This window comes from Gavia stellata, chromosome 2 (genome assembly GCF_030936135.1).
Source record: "Gavia stellata isolate bGavSte3 chromosome 2, bGavSte3.hap2, whole genome shotgun sequence".
In the NCBI taxonomy this organism is placed as follows: domain Eukaryota; kingdom Metazoa; phylum Chordata; class Aves; order Gaviiformes; family Gaviidae; genus Gavia; species Gavia stellata.
In genome coordinates, this window is record NC_082595.1 from 66,726,918 (window position 1) to 66,744,293 (window position 17,376).

A 17,376-nucleotide genomic window follows, 5' to 3' on the forward strand; every position below is an offset into this window, starting at 1 on the left:
CCGAGCAGGATCCGCGCAGTCCAGGCGCAGTCTCGGCGCAGTCCCGGCGCATGCTGTTAGGTAACGAGACTGTTGTTCGCAAACTAAGCAACAGCCTGGCTAAAATGCCTTGCTTTTTTTTTTTTTTTTTTCCCCTTCCTCCCGACGGTGGACACTTTCTTGTGGCCCGAATGTTTTATCTTCTTAGGGAAAAAAAAAAAAAAATCCTCGAGTGGAGGGGATTGTTAGGTAGCAGCCTATAATCTACATTTTGTCAAGAGTATCAAATTCATTCCGAAAGAAAAGCTCGATCCATTTATTTTTGCTGCTTGAATAACACAGCTGGATGATGCCTTGAGCGTACGCTAGACGGTTGCTCATCATTCATTCTCCAAGAACTGGCCTAAATGGTGCCTATGGGATTAGGTCAATTTTAGTGGATCTACTTCGCCTCATTTGGTTACTAATTGGTTTCTTGTTTTAGAAATCGAAATCTCATTTTCAGGAAATTAAAAAACCCATGCAGCCAGTCCATTGAGGTAATCCGTGGGTCGGGGGTATTTAAATGGAAATGGTTCTACAATGCATCAAGTGTTAAGCAACAGTAAAACTTCGCCTCTATTTCCAAATGAAATGTGAGCTCGCCAGCTCTTTAGATCCTTAATAGATACATCCCTTCTAAGGCTACTTATGTAAATATGATAAACCAGACCTTGGAGGGGGAGGGGACGCGGGGAAGAAAGCAAATTTTATCTGCTAAGGTTAATGTGACATATCTTGGAAATCGTCCAAAATAGATTATGTTTTGCTTTGTCTTCGGCCGCTTTAGCTGGGAAAATCCTTTGCCTAAAAACGATTTAGTTATCCTTCCCCTCACAAAGCTGCTTGTTTCTATTCCAAACCTATTATGCTGTTGGCTCTCCAAATTACAAGCGAATCTTTAGGTCTTGTTTCCAAGCGTAATCCTGAAGCAAAAGGGAGAGCTGATTTCCTTGTTTTGTTTTAAATAGACAATCAAAGGATTTGCAGAATTTTCTGCGGTAGGTCAAGTGCAAGAAATAACAGTTTGCTCCCTCGATAAAAGGAAATTGGATGTTAAAGCGAATAGACAGAAAAGGAGAGGTTTTCTCGTATAATCTTCAAAACCAGTATTTAAGGGACATCAGGAGAGCCCGTCGATTTGGGATAGGCTGGACTTGGCGTTGAATAGAAATAGCCTCCGACTTGAAAGTGCTGAAACATCCGGGAAGCACAAAGAATCGTCTCGTGATAGGATTTCAAAAAGCCGGTTCAGGTAGACAAGTGAAAGCGTTTAATTATCAACCATTAGCAGACACAGCCCAGCAGCGCGGGGTTTCCACCTGAAACACAGCGAGGAGTTCAGCGCCCCGTGAAGAACCGCCTTCCCGGGGGGAGGTTAACCTGTAATGCCCGTGAGCTGTTCATTAACCCGCCGGGGTCGGGTTATTTTCCCTTTTAGAAGAAGAATAATTAGAGCCGTAAACTTCGATTAATAAACAACTGAAGGCATAGGCGGGGAGCGCAGATTTAGCCCTGCATACAGAAACCTGTCATTCAGATTTCCCTCCAGGTGGGGGGACATCGCAAGGAGCCGCCTTGGCCGCCTCTGCTCTACCGGGCCGTCCTGGCTCCCCGGCAGAGAAACCTCCGAGGAGCTCGGGAAAAACAAATACACAGCGGGTTTTTCTCTTTCCCTGGAAGCTGCGCAAGATTTGCCAGCTCCTTGCTGATTTCGGCGGGCGGGGGTGACCCTCCGTCCTGTCGGCTGGCTCCCCCGGGGAGGGGGCGGAGGTGCCTGCGGAGCCCCCGGTGCATCCCCCGCGGGTCCGCCCGCTCCGGAAGGCGCAAGGGGGGAGTGAAGCCCAGGGAGTCGGGAAAAAGTCCCTGGGTCCCCGTTAATTGGCGTGGAGGAATTAATGGGAAGGAGCCTGTTTTGGACTAGCCCTCTGGTACATGCTGGGGCTGCGAGATGGGCGCCAGGCCAGAGAAATGCCCCTGCTTTTGTAGGGCTGTGAAGTTAAGGAGGAAGGCAGGAAATGTAAGAGCGGTGAAGAGAAAAGTTGGCGTGAGGAGGTGGACGAGGAAGGTGGGAGAAGAGAGGGAAAGGCGGGGACGAGAGGGGCGCATCGCCCCGGCGCTTCGGCGGGGGGGGGGGGGGGGGGGGGTGGCGACGACCGCCGTGGGATGCCCCGTTCAAACAGCGCGGAAGAAATCGTTAGCTTTGTTTAGACCGGCAAACAGCTAGGTGAAGCCGGTCAATAGCGAGGGATGCCCGCGGCTGCCTGCTGTCGCCACCCCGCCTGTTTGCGTCGAAATAGCCGGAAAATGGGGTCCTGCCTTCCCCGAGCCCGCCCTGCGGGAGGGACACCTCGCCGGCTCGGCTCTCGCCTCCCCCGGGTCATCCGAACCCCGGCCATCAGTCAGGATTTGTGTGGGTTTTTTCCTCCCTTTTACTTTATCTTAGTGTCTGTGCGTGTCAGGCTGAGCCTTATTTCATGGCACAAGCGTAGAAGGTTTTAACTGCCCCGTTTAAACTATTTCAGCAACAGCGCTGTGAAAAGGCATCGCCCGTAAATAGTTTTACTCCGGTGGCGTAATCTCCATCTGGCTTTTATTCCTCCTGATTTTGCATAGGAGAAAACAAGCGGCGTCTGAAACAATAGGCAGGTCCGGAGAGATTAATTTCTGGAGGGGGCTGTTTGGAGGCAGATCGTCCCTTGTGCAGAGAGACCCATCCCGTCTGCCAGAGCAGCGGGGAGGAGGGATGGTGGGGAGGGAGGTGAACCCCGGAGACCCGGCTTCGTGGGGAGGAGGGGAGGACGGTCCGTGCCGTCGGGCAGTGACTTGCCTGGGCCGCCCCAGAAGCGCCTTACCGCAGCCGTGAAACTGCGCTCGGCTTAGCGACAGGTAGTTTGGTTTTCGTGGGCTTCAGTGGAGATCACTAAAAAGGAAAGCGTTTTAACACGGGGCTGGGGGAGAACCGGAGGAGTCGCATCTGGTCGCTCGTCTCTCCCTCTCCAAACAGGTAATTACAAACCTTCCAGGTGAGAGGACGGCGGCCGCGAAGAGAGAAAGAGGCAGGAGCTCACAGATCAAACTGGAAAATGATCTCTGGCGAGCAGGGGGTCTAAGCCCGTCCTTATCACTCCCCCTCCAAAGCCTGCTGGCTAATTACCCGGCAGGTTGTGGCCCAGCTCTGCCTTCTGCAGGGGGAGGACCCCCCCGCGGGCCGGGCTCAGGTGCTGGCGGGACCGATCCGCACCGCTGGCCTGCCCGCCGCCAAGAGGTTTCTCTTCCCAGACACTGTCGTGACACGTTAACCGCATCCTTCTCTCGACATCAAAGGCTTCCCCCAGCACTCCCCTTTCTTCAATTTTAAATAGCTCTCAGTGTCGTCCAGGATCCCTTCGGTGACGTTAGGAGAAAGGCGCTTTCCCTGACGTTCAAGGAGCCAGTTCCTAGTAGCCGAAGGCAGCACTAAAAAGCCCTTTTATCTGGCACGCTATATCACTTAGGTCTTAGGAATGAACTTCACTGTTCACTCAGAATAGGTATTTTGGTATTTTTCTCTCACGGGAGTTAGATCTTTTAAAAAAAATCCACAAAAGAGGCTCCTATGTGCAACGAAATCATGTCTAGTTTTCCCAAGATTACATGTATACGTGTTTTAGAGCGAATACAAGCCAAAATAATGAAAAAAAAGTTCCTCTCCAGCAGGCTAACACGAGTCAATTTTTCATCTCCTCACCTTACTTTTTTTGTGTGTGTGTCTCAAATAAACAGGACTTGGAGAAGCCTGGGGCCACTCTAGCCGAACCAGCCCGCTGGATAACGTTGGCCGGGAACTGGGATCCCATCTTTTGCAGGTACTGGTCTGGAAACGACAGCCATATGGTATTAATGATTAAAGAAATCATTCCCTCTTCTGAGCCTTTAATTGCCACCTTGACTAATTTTTAACTGTTCACGTGTTTCATAAAGAGGGGGGCGAGAGGGGAACAGCTTCAGAAATACGAACCGTCGCGGCTGAACGTCGTGCGCTTTAATGGGGCTCCGGTTTGGTCCCTCTGGGTCCTTTGCCCCAGCATCGTCCAACACAGGGTCCGCAGCGAGGGACTCACAGCGTATTCCGGTGTGCCGGGATAAAGGAGCATGATGACTTTTCCCCAAATTATTAACAAGGTGACAAGTCCCGTCAATGTGCTGAAGCTCAGGGTGGTGTAGAGACAGGGAGAGGCCCTAGGGACAGGTTGGGGGAGGCTGTCTTGGACAGAAGGGCTCAGCAGATACAGAAATTAGCATAGGCACAAATCAGGTAGGACACATTTGAAAACTCACTGCGGTCTGAAATATCAAGGAATATTCGCGGTTACCATCACCACGCATTTTTCGTGGGGCTGTGTGGCCTTTTGGGGGCCTATTCTACCCTCGGCACACCCAGAAGTCCCACCTCCGTCTGCTGAAACGTGCCTGACAAATTGTCTCGTCCCTTATTTACACTGCGGAGAGTTTTAGATCCTCCTGGCTCGTTTAAAGTCTCCTTAGCAAATATCCAAGCGCTAAACCCCCAGTGACATTTGAAATGGGATGGAAGTATTCAGGATTTCTGGGACGGACATATTAATCACCGGGCAGCCAGGACCTCTTCTTAGATACTTCCCAGGCATGTTGCATTACTTCTGAGTTCGGCCCCTCTGAGAAGTGGGTTGTATCTCAGGGGTCCAGGAGCGTTAGAGGGATTCCTGTCTAGGACTTGCCCATTGCCTTCCAACTTTTTGAATAATCACAGCCTGAACAGGGGCGCCCGTTTGCTAAAATAAATCCGAGGGACAGGTACTTCGTGGATCTATCTCTCTTCATGGGTGGATCTACCTGTCTATCTGTTGATACTCTTATACTTCCCGCCCCTCAACCCTTTTCTGCAGACGTTGGACGGTTTCATATTTGTCGTGGCTCCGGATGGCAAGATCATGTACATCTCGGAGACCGCCTCGGTGCACCTGGGCTTGTCGCAGGTACGTTGGGGGGGCTGCTAAGCCCCCGTGCCTGCTTGTCCCCCCCGGCTGACAGGGGAGGTGCGTGCGGGGAGGGTGAGCGGCGCCGGCGATGAACCCCTTCCTCCCCCCCCCCCCGCTCCTCTCTCACAGGTAGAGCTGACCGGCAATAGCATTTACGAGTACATCCACCCCGCCGACCACGATGAGATGACGGCGGTGCTCACGGCCCACCAGCCCTACCACTCGCACTTTGTGCAGGGTAAAGTACACAGTCCGCCCCCCGCTTGGCCTGCGCGGCTGCGGAGAGGACCGCGCAGAGGCGGCGGAACCCGCGGCTCACCCCACCTCTGCCTTTTCCCCCCTCCCAGAGTACGAGATCGAGAGGTCCTTTTTCCTGAGGATGAAGTGCGTCCTGGCCAAGAGGAACGCGGGCCTGACTTGCGGGGGCTACAAGGTGCGTGCCCACGGCCAGGACGCCCCCCCCCCCCCCCCCCCCCCCCCCGGCTTCCCGCGCCCCTGCGCCGGCAGCGCCGAGCACGCAGGGCGGGCGGTGATAACGGGGGCAGGAGCGGGGATGAGCCCTCTGCTCGCGGGGGCTGTCCCAGCCCGGTACTCTTTCATGTGGTTCAGAGCCAGAGTTTCTCTCGGAGTTTCAGGTTAAAGAGCTCAAACCACAAAACCAGGCGTTCGAGCTCCCCGTGGGGTTTTTTTTTTTTTTGTTTTATTTTGCTTTTTAAACTGAAGCTCGCACAACCACCGACGTTCCCGAGGTGTCTGTGGAAGCTGCCAGGTGACACGATGGGAGCCCTGGGTTAATTTATTTCTTTATTGGCTAACTCGTCAGCTTCAGAGGCAGCTCTTCAAGTCAAGGGGTTTGCCCGAGTGTTTCTTTCACACGGTGCTGCTCAGGGCTCCTCGGTGGGCACAGCCCCGGCTCTCCTCCCTTCTCCACGCTTTTGTGTCAGCTGCACAACGCCGGAGAGCGGTGGGTACCTATAACCCAAGGAGATGTTGTGCCACGACGTGCCGTAGAACAAGAACATCTGTTGAAATGACTCCAGGAAGAAACACCCTAATAATAGAAAAGTAAGACTGAAAGTACACAGCAGTCATCTGCAAGGATACATTTAGGAGACCTACCTAAATCTACGTCCAAAGATACATTCTGGCTACGGATCGCGTCTGCTCTATCTATATAATAGACATATCTTACACATGTGACATATGCACACATGTAAACTCTTTCTCTCACACGCATACACTCTTCATTACAAAGTTGTAGCTGGCTTGGCACTTCCGCGTCTTTCCTTTTTAGAAGAATAATAAAAGCGTAGTTAGGAGGTGGTCCAAAAACCACTTAAGTCGGTGGAAAAAAAAAATCCCGTTGACTTTAATGGGCCTTAGATCAGTGCTGAACTCTCGTATGGAAAAAAACCCAACCCAAGCAGAAAAGCAAAAAACCCGCAGACAGTGCCGCTCCGCCGGAGCGGTAGCGTGGGGCAGCCACTCCGGGGCAGCCGGCAGCCACACCGGCACCAGCCGGGGCGGCGGGTGGGCCTGTTGGGGTCCCCTCCGCGGGGAGGGACGCCTGTCGCAGCACACCCTCCCCCCCTGCTAGGCAGCCCCCGAGCTTTCCTGTGTCTCCGGCAGGTCATTCACTGCAGCGGGTACCTGAAGATCCGGCAGTACAGCCTGGACATGTCCCCCTTCGACGGCTGCTACCAAAACGTTGGCTTGGTCGCCGTGGGCCACTCGCTGCCGCCCAGCGCCGTGACGGAGATCAAGCTCCACAGCAATATGTTCATGTTTCGGGCCAGCCTAGACATGAAGCTCATATTCTTAGACTCCAGGTAGAGATGGGGTTATTTCCAAATCTATTCCCGTAGCCCCTGTCTTCTTCTCCCCCAGGCCTCCTCTCCTGTCCTCTCACCCACTGATAGTTGCTGCTTGTGTCTCTTGCAGGGTAGCTGAGCTAACAGGTTACGAGCCCCAGGACTTGATAGAGAAGACCCTTTACCACCACGTCCACGGCTGTGACACCTTCCACCTGCGATGCGCGCATCACTTGTGTAAGGAGATGATGTTCTTGTAGAGACCCGGCCCCTCGCCCCCCGCCTTCTCCCTCTGCAGATGGACTTTGGGTTTGTTAGGATTTACCTCTAGGTCGGAACGAGAAAAGCCAGCTCACCGGAGGGGAGAATAGGCAAAACCTGCAGCAGTTTTTGAGGAAACAAGTCGTTAGAGACTGAACTCCGAGCTGGAGGCAGGAGGGTGGGGATCGGCAACAAAGGCTATTTTTCCCTCCTCAGCTCCCGGTTGCAGGACAAGAACTCCCCTGCACAAACCTCAGGCGCTCAGTTCACTTCAAATTCCGGTTAGGAAAAACCCTTTTTTCTTGCTCCAAAAAGCCATGCCAGTGAAATCCAAATACTTTTGTTCCACTTCCACCAAGTCTCACAAATCTTATCTGTGTATCTAATTTTGACTGCAGTAGTGAGCCCGATTCGGAGAGCTGTTCTTTATTCTATTTTGATATCATGATGACATTAATACATTGATAGATTAATAAAAGATATTAATTTCCGGTAAGTTTCCTTACAGAGAATGTAACGAGAAGAGATAAAACCCAAAGCCAAATTTATAGAATTAAATCTCGAAGACGACATGTCGGGGTGGGGTTGGGTGGGGGGATTCAGCCCCCCGGTGTACTCACCCTGACCCTCCAATCTCCCCGAACAGCCTCGGATAACGAGTGCCCCGAGTCTCAGGGGCTGAGATCAGCCCTGCCCGGGGGTCTCCACCACCCTTGCCCACGGGGGTTTCCGTCCACGCTGCTTCCCGATGATATGCTAAGGGGTTCCTCGCCCACGGGGGTCTGGGGGGTGTGCGCCCCCTTCCCAGGGCCGATCAAAACGGAGGCGGGAGCCGCGCTGAGGCTCTCCCCGCTTTGTCCCCGCAGTGCTGGTGAAAGGGCAAGTGACCACCAAGTACTACCGCTTCCTGGCCAAGCACGGCGGCTGGGTGTGGGTGCAGAGCTACGCCACCATCGTGCACAACAGCCGCTCGTCCCGCCCGCACTGCATCGTCAGCGTCAACTACGTCCTCACGTAAGTCAGCCCGAGGGCCGCTCCAAGTTGCGCGGGGCCGAGCGGGGCCGAGCGGGGCCGAGCGCCCGGCGGCGGCACCTGCCTGTGCGCCCCGCGCAGGGCAGCGCTGCGGGCCGGGCTCGGCCCGGCGGCCGCTCCTCCCGCCCTCCTCTCCCCCGAACGCGGCTGCTAAGCCCCCTCGCTGCCGCACTGACCAGGGCAGGCTCGCCAGGTCTGCTAGGAAACACATTGAACACTTTCATCTAGATGAAGGGTTTCCCGTCTGCCTGTTTCTTCCTCTTTCGAGAGGGGAAAAGATTTAGAGGTTTGTCACCCACATATTTTGCTGCCTCCACCCCCCCTTTTTTTTACAGTTTAAATACACCCAGCATTAAATAAAATTTAATGCAGCGTAAAAAAAAAAAGGTTTTCACGTACGGAGTTATTTATACTCAACAAACAGGACATCTGTTTTTCTTTTCAAAAATCTGGGGTTTGAAGTTCTTAATTTCATCCAGAGTCTCTATCAAAGCTCCGAGATTTCTTTTTTGTTCTTGGAGAGCGATCCTTACAGTGAACCACAAAGAAACTTGGTGACCAGAAGGGTCAGTTAAACTTTTTTAAGAATAAAATAAAATAGAATTTAAAAAAAAAAATCAGAGTGGCTGCTGAGATACCGTGTATCCCAACGCATGTCCTTGTATTCGGGGATTGCTAGGTTGTGCTCCAGCTACGCTGCTTAAATTGAACCACAGAGGCCCAGGGAGGGAGGGGAAGCTCGGCCGGACTGTTCTGAAGTGCTTATCACTGCGGTTGTTAGCATCTCCTCTGGACGTGGCAGAAGCTGCGGGCGGCAGCACTGATGCTTCATTAGGATCCTAGGGCCGGTCAGGTCGGCGGTACCTCGTTGATCCTAGAGGCTGATCCTATTCCGCTGTCCATTTTTTATTCTGGAGGCAAATGCAGGTGTTGGAAACGCCTGAGAGGCACTCTCTCCCCTCTCCCAAAACTGAGGCGATGACAGCATCACGATCTTGCCGTTGCGGGTTTCGTGCATGCACAGGTGGCGAGTGGTTTGGTAGCCGGGTTTAAGATGTGCTTCCCAAAATGAAGTGGCTCGTTACGGAGGCAACGGCTCTCATCGTGTGTGCAGACGCGGCTGGTGGGGTGGGGAAGGGGATGCGGATCACAGCGCCTGCATTGCCTGCACGTAATCACTTTGGAACGTAAGGTGGTAGCGGGCATCGTGCTCTTAGCTGGGCAGACAGGGGTTATTGCGCCTGCATGGGAAAACATGCATTTGGGTCAGCACTCTGGTGTGGGGAGTAAACTGCGATTCCTCTTTAAAGCAAATCCCTTTTGTTCGCTTTAAAAAGGGATGCGGGGTGCGGCGGGGTAATACTCTGGCATTCACCCAGCAAGGATGCGCATCAGCAGAGGCACCATCACCTCTATTCTAGCTGTTCCCTGCATTTGTATGTCCGTTTCCCCTACACCAGCCCCTCTCTGTATTTTTCGTGTCTTATGCTTCTCAGTTCAGGCCAAGCACTTGCCTTGGGTGAACGGGGAACTGCAAAGACAGAAGTCAGTGTATCGTAACGCTAAGAAACAAGGAACCAAAAGGCAACTAGCATGCTAGAGTGGTTTTGCACCAGAAACGCTACATGTTTTTCTATGAGCACCTGAGATTACTGGTCGTCTCCCTCTCCTTTAATCCCAAAAGCGTGAACATCAATCACGGAGCTCTACCTCAAATGACCCGAGTGGAAATGAAACACCCCGGCGGATCTGCTTAAAGTCAGCTGGGGATCCGGCTCGATCTGTCCTCTGCTTGCCGGGGTGACCACCACGGCCTCAGCATTTCAGGCTGGCACAGCAAAGCAAGCAGGGAGTACCCGGGTCCCGTGGGGGCCGGCCAAACCCCTCGGAGCAGTTTTCCAGCAGCAGGACTGGTTATACCATGTGCCGCCCCAGCCCTCTCGCCTGCGCACCAGTGCCGCGGTCACCACCAGCGCAACCCAGCCCAGGGTGGCTACCAGCGGCTCGGAGGGGCCGGGGGCACCGCGGTCAGCTTGTTCGCGGTCCGTTTGCACCTCCGCAGCCGGCTGCTCAGGCGCGCCTCGATCCGCCCTCCGCGCCCTCCCGCGGGGGCAGCCGGCGGACAGCCCCTGCGCGCACCGCGGCTCAGCGCGGCTCCGCGCCCCGGCAGGATTTCCCCACCGCCTGGAATCTGGGCTCGGGGAGCCCCGGCACTCGCCGTCCCCCCAAAACGGCGCTGCGGGGGAGCCGGCTTCCCCTCGGGAGCGGTACCGACATAGCGCGGTTCCCCCGCCCCAGCTATTTTTCGCTGGAGACAGCGCCTTTATATTTTCGTGCACGTACAGGGATTTTAAAAACAAGGTTATATTTAAACCTGTTTTCAGCCAGGCTGGCATGTAGGAGGACTATGGTTGTTCTTCCAAGATTTCCCGTGGAGGACGGGGTTACACCGCGGCACGGCTTCGTTACGCCCCGGTGTAAGGCTCCCCTTGTCTCTTTCCTTAATTGCCGCGAGTGCGGGGGCCGGCGAGAGGGCAGAGAGGGAGCCAGAGCCAGGTTAGCTAAAATGCGGGCGGTAAATGCTGTGAGGTCCATCACTGGCGGCGGCAACTGTCAGGTGTTGCCGGCGGCTGCAATGCAGGCACCGCGTCTGCATTAAAATCTAGTTTTGGTATGCTCAGGTCCTCGAGGTCTTATCAAGCCTGCCTGGCTCTTCATTAGGGCGCTGCAGAAGAAGAGCTCGCGTCTTGCTTGGTTCTGCGGCAGGGCTGCCGCTGCTGAAATCGTTGCCCTGGCTTCAGGGGTCGGGCGTAGCGCAGGCATTATTATTATTATTATTATTATTATTATTATTATTATTATTATTATCATCATCATCATCATCATCATCATCATCATCATCCCACGGCTAGCCTGCCGTTCGAAAAAATAAATGAGAAGAACAGACCCTGCCATGTGCCGGAGGGCTGTAAGCAGAGAAAGGGCTGGCTTTTAAAGAAGTGAGATGTAGTCAGCCTCAGAAATGGGTAACCTGGGGTGGAGGGGAGCTGCTGGGGAAGGTTTGTGGTGGGAGAGTCGGGCGGGGGGATGCTGAACTCCTCGTAGCTAGAGTCGGCTTAATTGTCTTAATGAGCTATTCAGAGTCAACATGTTATCACTCAAATGAGGAAGGTAGGTGGTGAAAATACAGGGGAATATGGGAGGTCACGGGGACTTGACGTTTTCCTCTGGTACGAGGTAGGCTCCACTCCGGGGGGGGAGGCAGTAAAAGTCCTGTAGCGCTCAAAATTTGCAAGTGTTTAATATACTTTATTCCGGTATAAATCCTATAGCTACTGCAGTTCCTTAAGGATGACATTGGATTATTCCAGTAAACTAGGAACAGCTGAGATATATGTGTGTGTGCCGCGGGTTCCTCTCACGCTTCGCCCACCCGGCATCGTGTGCGTGGCAGAGGTACTTGTGCAGGTGCAGTTCCTGGCAGAGGCACAGGTTTGCCCGCTGCAGTCTTGTCATGTCCCAAACCCAGCTAGGAAAAGGGTGCTTACGGAAGAGAAAGCCAAAGCTTCGCGTGTCGACTCTTGTGTATGGAAGCCGAGGAGAAGGCAAAAGAGGTGCAAGCTAGCGGTTTTGTGTTTTGAAAGAATAAAGAGTCACGTTTGGGCTTGCAGGGTGGAGCTTGAATGGTGGGATGACTGTCGCCAAAGATTCCTTGGAAAGTAGGAAAGGTCGGTCTTCCTCACCGAATTGGGGTGAAAATAGCAAAAGGGATCATAAGCTTTGGAAGATACGGTGCAGGTTTTTGACCTGCTGGGTCCCTGGTCCCCTCGCACAGTACTCTTTCACGCAGCAAAAGCCCCAGGAGTTTTTTTCGGTTTGCTCATGGGTTAAGGAGCTTTTTCTCACTGTGGAGAAGATCCTGAGTGCTCTGATGTTTTGGAAAGGAGCGGGTACCGAGTGGTGTAAGTGCCAAACTGGTCTGGAGGACCAGTTTCAGTGCAGGCTGAGCAGTAAGAGCGAGAATCTCTTACCTTGTAGCTTCCCAACTCCCCTGGGCGAGGTAGATGATGCAAACGGAAAGAATGACAAAGGGTTTATGCAGAAGGACCCCCCACCCCCCAGTGAAGAAAATAAAAAAGAGGTCATTTCCATCTTCTATAAATCCCAAGCTTGAGAAATTGAATTCTAGGATTGAGAACAAATGTTTGTCCTAAGTATATATACTGAAGTAAATAGATATGTTGGCAAGATTATTTTAGCAACAAGAGGAAAGGTTAATTTTTGTGTAATAGCAATGTGTCAAAAAATAGTATGAATGATCTTTAAGGACTTCAGCTTTAAAGCACGCATTTGCTCTTCTTTGTATTCTGCTTGGCATATGTAAGTACAGACAAAAAATATGTGTTTCTTTTCTTATTTGTTCTGTACACACAGTTGCCGTATCATTGATTATTAGCTGTGCATGTTTATCACATAAAGGGACTCAGGTATGAGTCAATTAATAGGGAATGCAATTGCTGAAGTTAAGTTTATATTTAGATCGCAAACAACCTCCCTTAAACAAATGGATAACGCAAAGTGCAAATCCTTTGACTTTTTGAGCACGAGCAAATATTATAATAATTTGTCCCCAGAGAAAGCTAAGGGAGTTTTCCTATATAGTTCATTGTCCTTTAGCATTTAAAAGAGTAGCAATAGCGGTAACATATACAGACAATATGGATTAGGTATCTAGTTGTGACTAATCTCTGTTCTGATGATATAGTACATATATGATATAGTTGACCTCTTCACATTGCATTCTGTAACTGGCTGATTAGAAGCACAAATTGAATGCAATTTGTCTGAAAGATTATTTCACGAATAACTGACATATTGATCAATGTTTTACTTAATGATGTAGTAAATGCAATTTAGAATAAATTAACCGTTAATTGTATCTACACATTCATCTTTAGATTGTTAGTACTATTTATAGCTTTGTGTACTACCAGATTTAAAGTGACTGTATAAGCAATGTGATATCATTCTGTGTGATGGCTCAGACTTTGAAAACATTCCTCCCTGGTGTATTAAGCGGGTTCTAGGAGAATTTGTGTTTCAAGTGGAAACAAAGCTCTGTCCATGTTTTTGGACAGTAACAATGACGTATTTCAGTAACTTTTAATAAACATCCTCTTTTTGGCCTGTCTCTGGGCCATCAGGTCTCACCTCTTTCTCTTCCTAGTCAATGGGAGAATCCACAAACTATGTTTCCATACCTACAGGCCCACCTTTCTGAAGTGTTTCTCTCAAATCGGCCTATTTGGAACTGCCACAGAGTGTTCTTCTCAGTCAAAGGTAGATACATGTTCTCTTGTATCTCTCAAGTGTGTGATGGAGTGTGTAGGGTAGTGAATATGCTGGGAAAGTTATTACTTGCAGAAGAAATCCTGCACACCCTTACTCATATTGTTAGTGGAACTAGTTGTATGAATAAGCTTAGCCATCTAAATTTAATACTTGAGATAAGGCTTAGTGACTTTAACTGGATAATGTAGTTTTTCTTAAATAGTTGTAAACAGTACAATCAAATTTGACCCGCTGCTTTTCCTTTATATTTCTCTGTATTAATGGGAATTTTGCCACTTGCATAATTGTGCATAGAACTGGGTCCCGCTTAATATGTTGAATCTACAATGTACTTTTCCTAAGACTAGAAAGTCTACCATCATTCACATGATTTGATTAGCTATGTAAATATATAAAGGAATTGTTTTAATCAATCAAAATGCCTGGGAAGCATATACCTCAAAGAAAAAAGTATAAAAGGATTCCTCTTGAACTACTCAGTGCAGTATTCTGTTTGTTCGCCATTAGTTTTTATTACAGACTTGTCTCCCTGGAACACTGTTTATATATTTCTTGCAAATAGGAGACAGGCTTTTCCAGGTGTCCACAATACATTTCTGCAGTTCTTCTTTGTTCATGCAGGGGCTTTCTTTGCTACCATTTGTTTAATTCACTCCAAATTTCTATGCTTGTATTTAAACCAGGTGACTGTAATGGCCAAGGCACTAAAACTGTGAGCCAGAGTCTACAGTCACTGCTCATATGAGGAGAGTTTTATTTGCTAGAGTAACGATTAAAGGACTGCAGCTCAGTTCCATAGGGGGGAAAAAAAAAAAAAAGCAGTCATTAGTTTAAATGCACGCATACTGATAGTCTCATACAGCATGAAATTCAGGATTGCAAATAAGTGTCTCTATTCCAAGAAAGAAAAGTGACTTCAAATGCTTTCAACTTCATCCTTTTCCCATTCGGTGTGCTGGCTGTTCCAGGCCTTTGGAAACTCCCTCCTCCCAAACACTGAATTACAGACCTTGTAAAATGATTGTCTGGGGTTGAGACACATTCAGCAACAGCAGTGGCTGAAGCAATTACTATCTCCAGCTGTCTGCCTCACTCCACTGATGAAAGGTACAGGGCCCGCTGCAGGGACTCTTACTCCTAAAATGCCACAGTTTATGGTTTAAGGTAAACTGCCGCAGATTTCGCTTTACATGGAAGCATTGGCCTGTACACTGCAGCACAGCTGTTCCTGCTAGAGATGTTGTTCACACTTTATCCTTACTCTGCCCTTCAGCACTTTGAATGGCATAAACGAGGCTTGTGAACACCACTACAGCATCTGGGTGCTTCAGTCCCTTTGGGGATCAGCCCCAGTGGTCCTCCTACATGGCGGGGCAGGGAGACCGTAGGCCATGGAGTTTAGGGTTATGTTCACTGCCCTGTGACAGCTCAGAGAGCTGAAGACAAGCGAGGCAGTTGGTTTTACCACACGACATTTATATCTCGTCTATGGATTGTGTTAGTGGCTGTGCACAATCACAGAATCACTAAGGTTGGAAAAGACCTGTAAGATCATCAGGAGGCAGGACAAGCAGCTGAACTGCTACCAAAGGATTCCCCTCCCCGCTACCATCCTCTCAATACTCTGCACAAAACTGAGTGCTGAACTGGCTCCTGCTTTCATAACGGCAGCAGTGTGTTCCTTCAGCAGGTTTACAATTTTACTAACTCTGCTTCTGTTTCCTTAATCTGTTGCATGTTTGCTCTCATTGCTCTGTGCTGCATCTCAGCACTGCTGCGATTCCCATGTTGTTTCACTGTAATTATCATGAGATACAACAGGTGCGATAAGTTACTAAACTGCTTCTGAGGTAAGCTTTTCCCGCTACGTTATGGTGGTTTTGCTGGTTTTTATTCGTACACACACAAACGTGGCATTTCGACATGGCCTAAATTAAGTGTTAACAAATAAATCTCCTTTGTCCGTTCAACAGTGGCAAGTATCTGTTTAAAATCTAATTCTCCTTCCCTCACCTCTCTTTTGTACTTTACAGCATGGGCCAGACTCCAGCACACATGTTCGTACTCAGTAGGTTACTTCAGAGGCAGCCCCTCTCACTTTGATGACACTATTTATGGAGGCAGGCATCGCTCTGTGTGAACAAGGGTACAGCGTCTGACCCTTCTGAAGGCTTGGGATGGCTGAAGTCTGGAGTCAATCACATGATCTTTAACACAGTTAGACGATTTATTCCTGTTGTTGTCTTTTGTTATCATCCACTTAGTGCAATTAAATTGCAGAAGCCCTGATTTACTCAGGCAGGCTCTAAAAGTGCTTAGACATAACTTTCAGTACATGATTATATCCTAGTGAATTCAGTTCTGAAATAAAAAAAAACCCTTAGGCACATGCTTAGAAATAAGAATATTCCTTGACTTTGCCAAACAGAGATGGCTTGAAGGACGCATTTGTTACTGTGTTGAATTGGGACCTAATAAAGAACAGCCGTAGTTTTTCAGCTACAAACCACTGTGTATAAATCTCGGGGGCCGCAATGTTGAAAATAACAGCTATTATCTGCTGAAGTTTTAGTGCAACTATGGAAACTCAAATGCCTGGCTAACTAAAGTTTGGCTGTATCCCTAGCATTGTGTGGATATTTTGACATAACCTAGAGTGAAGATCTTTAAACCCATCCAATATTCAATGTTCTTACATCTGTGCTGTTGGTTAGGAAGCGAACATGCACAGTCTGCCCTGAAGGCAGCCTGTTCCCAAGTAGCCTGTGGCTTCTATCATCTCTGTACTGTGTTTGGCAGCTGGTAGCCTGGGCTGTTGCTATAGAAAACTGTCTCCCTCTGACTTAGGCCCTGGTTAACAGAAATCCACCCAAAGGCATTGCACGCTATTTTTCTCTTGCTGTTTCCAAAGACTGTTTTGTACACAGAACAAAATAACAATCTTTAATGACCGCTTCACGAGGCGTATTGCAGTAGAGTATTTGCTCAAATAAAGGCTGGATTTGGGGGATAAATAACTTGATAGCATCCTCCCATTTGCAGCCAAACTGCTGAACGGAGTTCCCCAAAACAATTCTGTTGATCCTAAGCTGCTAGTAGGGGAGTTAAAGAAAAACTGTCATCTTCTGAAAGATGATCAGCCTCCTTAGTGCTTTCTAGTCCATGAAAACTAGCATCAGGGGTGGGGACATGGCTTCAGTCCAAAGAAAACTGCATATCTGTGTGACTACAACTGTGTAACTTAACATGGAAATACGCAATTAGGGCTTCCATGATGACATCTAGTGAGTTCAAGAAAGCAGTAGGAGAGAAGGTGCACAGCACCATTTGCACAGGTGTGATACTCTGGAGTTGCTGTGTACGTGCTACAGAAGTGGTCACCACAATCACAGTAAATCTCATACATTATCATATACTAGACTTGTTGCACAAACCAAATCAAATGTTCAGTTACTTCAGCTGAAGATTAGCTGTAGTGTTGGTCCAAGGACAGTTGTAGGTTGGCAGTGGAGTTGGTCTGCAGGTATGCTTGGACATTTTTATGGGAACATACAGTAGCCTGGTCTAGGCATCCAGAAACCCTTGATAAATGTGCATGCAAAGCAGTGACAACAGAGTGGCTAAAGCCAGCTAAGGCCCCTGCCTACCCTGGTCAAAGCAAGGACCAAGAGGGCAAAGGTACTAGTCAGAGGGTAGATTTAAATTTCTGAAGACTGTAGCTAGATATTATTGTGTTTTACTAAATGATTTTAATTTATTTTTTTAGAGATTTTAGACATGCTGAGTAAGTATTTCACTGCCTATAATCGTTCAACCCACTGGAAACTTATTCTTCAGTTTCATAAGCTGGATTTTAACATGGGCATGCATTTCTGGAACTGTGTATGTTAATGATGAGCTGT

At 49.5% G+C, this 17,376-nt stretch overlaps 1 protein-coding gene across 1 annotated transcript in view; it reads left to right on the plus strand.

Annotated features, from left to right (window-relative positions):
* SIM1 (SIM bHLH transcription factor 1) overlaps nucleotides 1-17,376 on the plus strand; it is a 47,651-nt gene that overhangs the window by 7,335 nt on the left and 22,940 nt on the right. Inside the window, exons 2-8 of the mRNA XM_059835604.1 lie at nucleotides 3,784-3,866; nucleotides 4,926-5,015; nucleotides 5,148-5,256; nucleotides 5,366-5,451; nucleotides 6,648-6,847; nucleotides 6,960-7,066; nucleotides 7,957-8,104. Of these exons, the coding sequence (XP_059691587.1) occupies nucleotides 3,784-3,866; nucleotides 4,926-5,015; nucleotides 5,148-5,256; nucleotides 5,366-5,451; nucleotides 6,648-6,847; nucleotides 6,960-7,066; nucleotides 7,957-8,104 (823 nt within the window). The remainder of the gene's footprint in view (nucleotides 1-3,783; nucleotides 3,867-4,925; nucleotides 5,016-5,147; nucleotides 5,257-5,365; nucleotides 5,452-6,647; nucleotides 6,848-6,959; nucleotides 7,067-7,956; nucleotides 8,105-17,376) is intronic.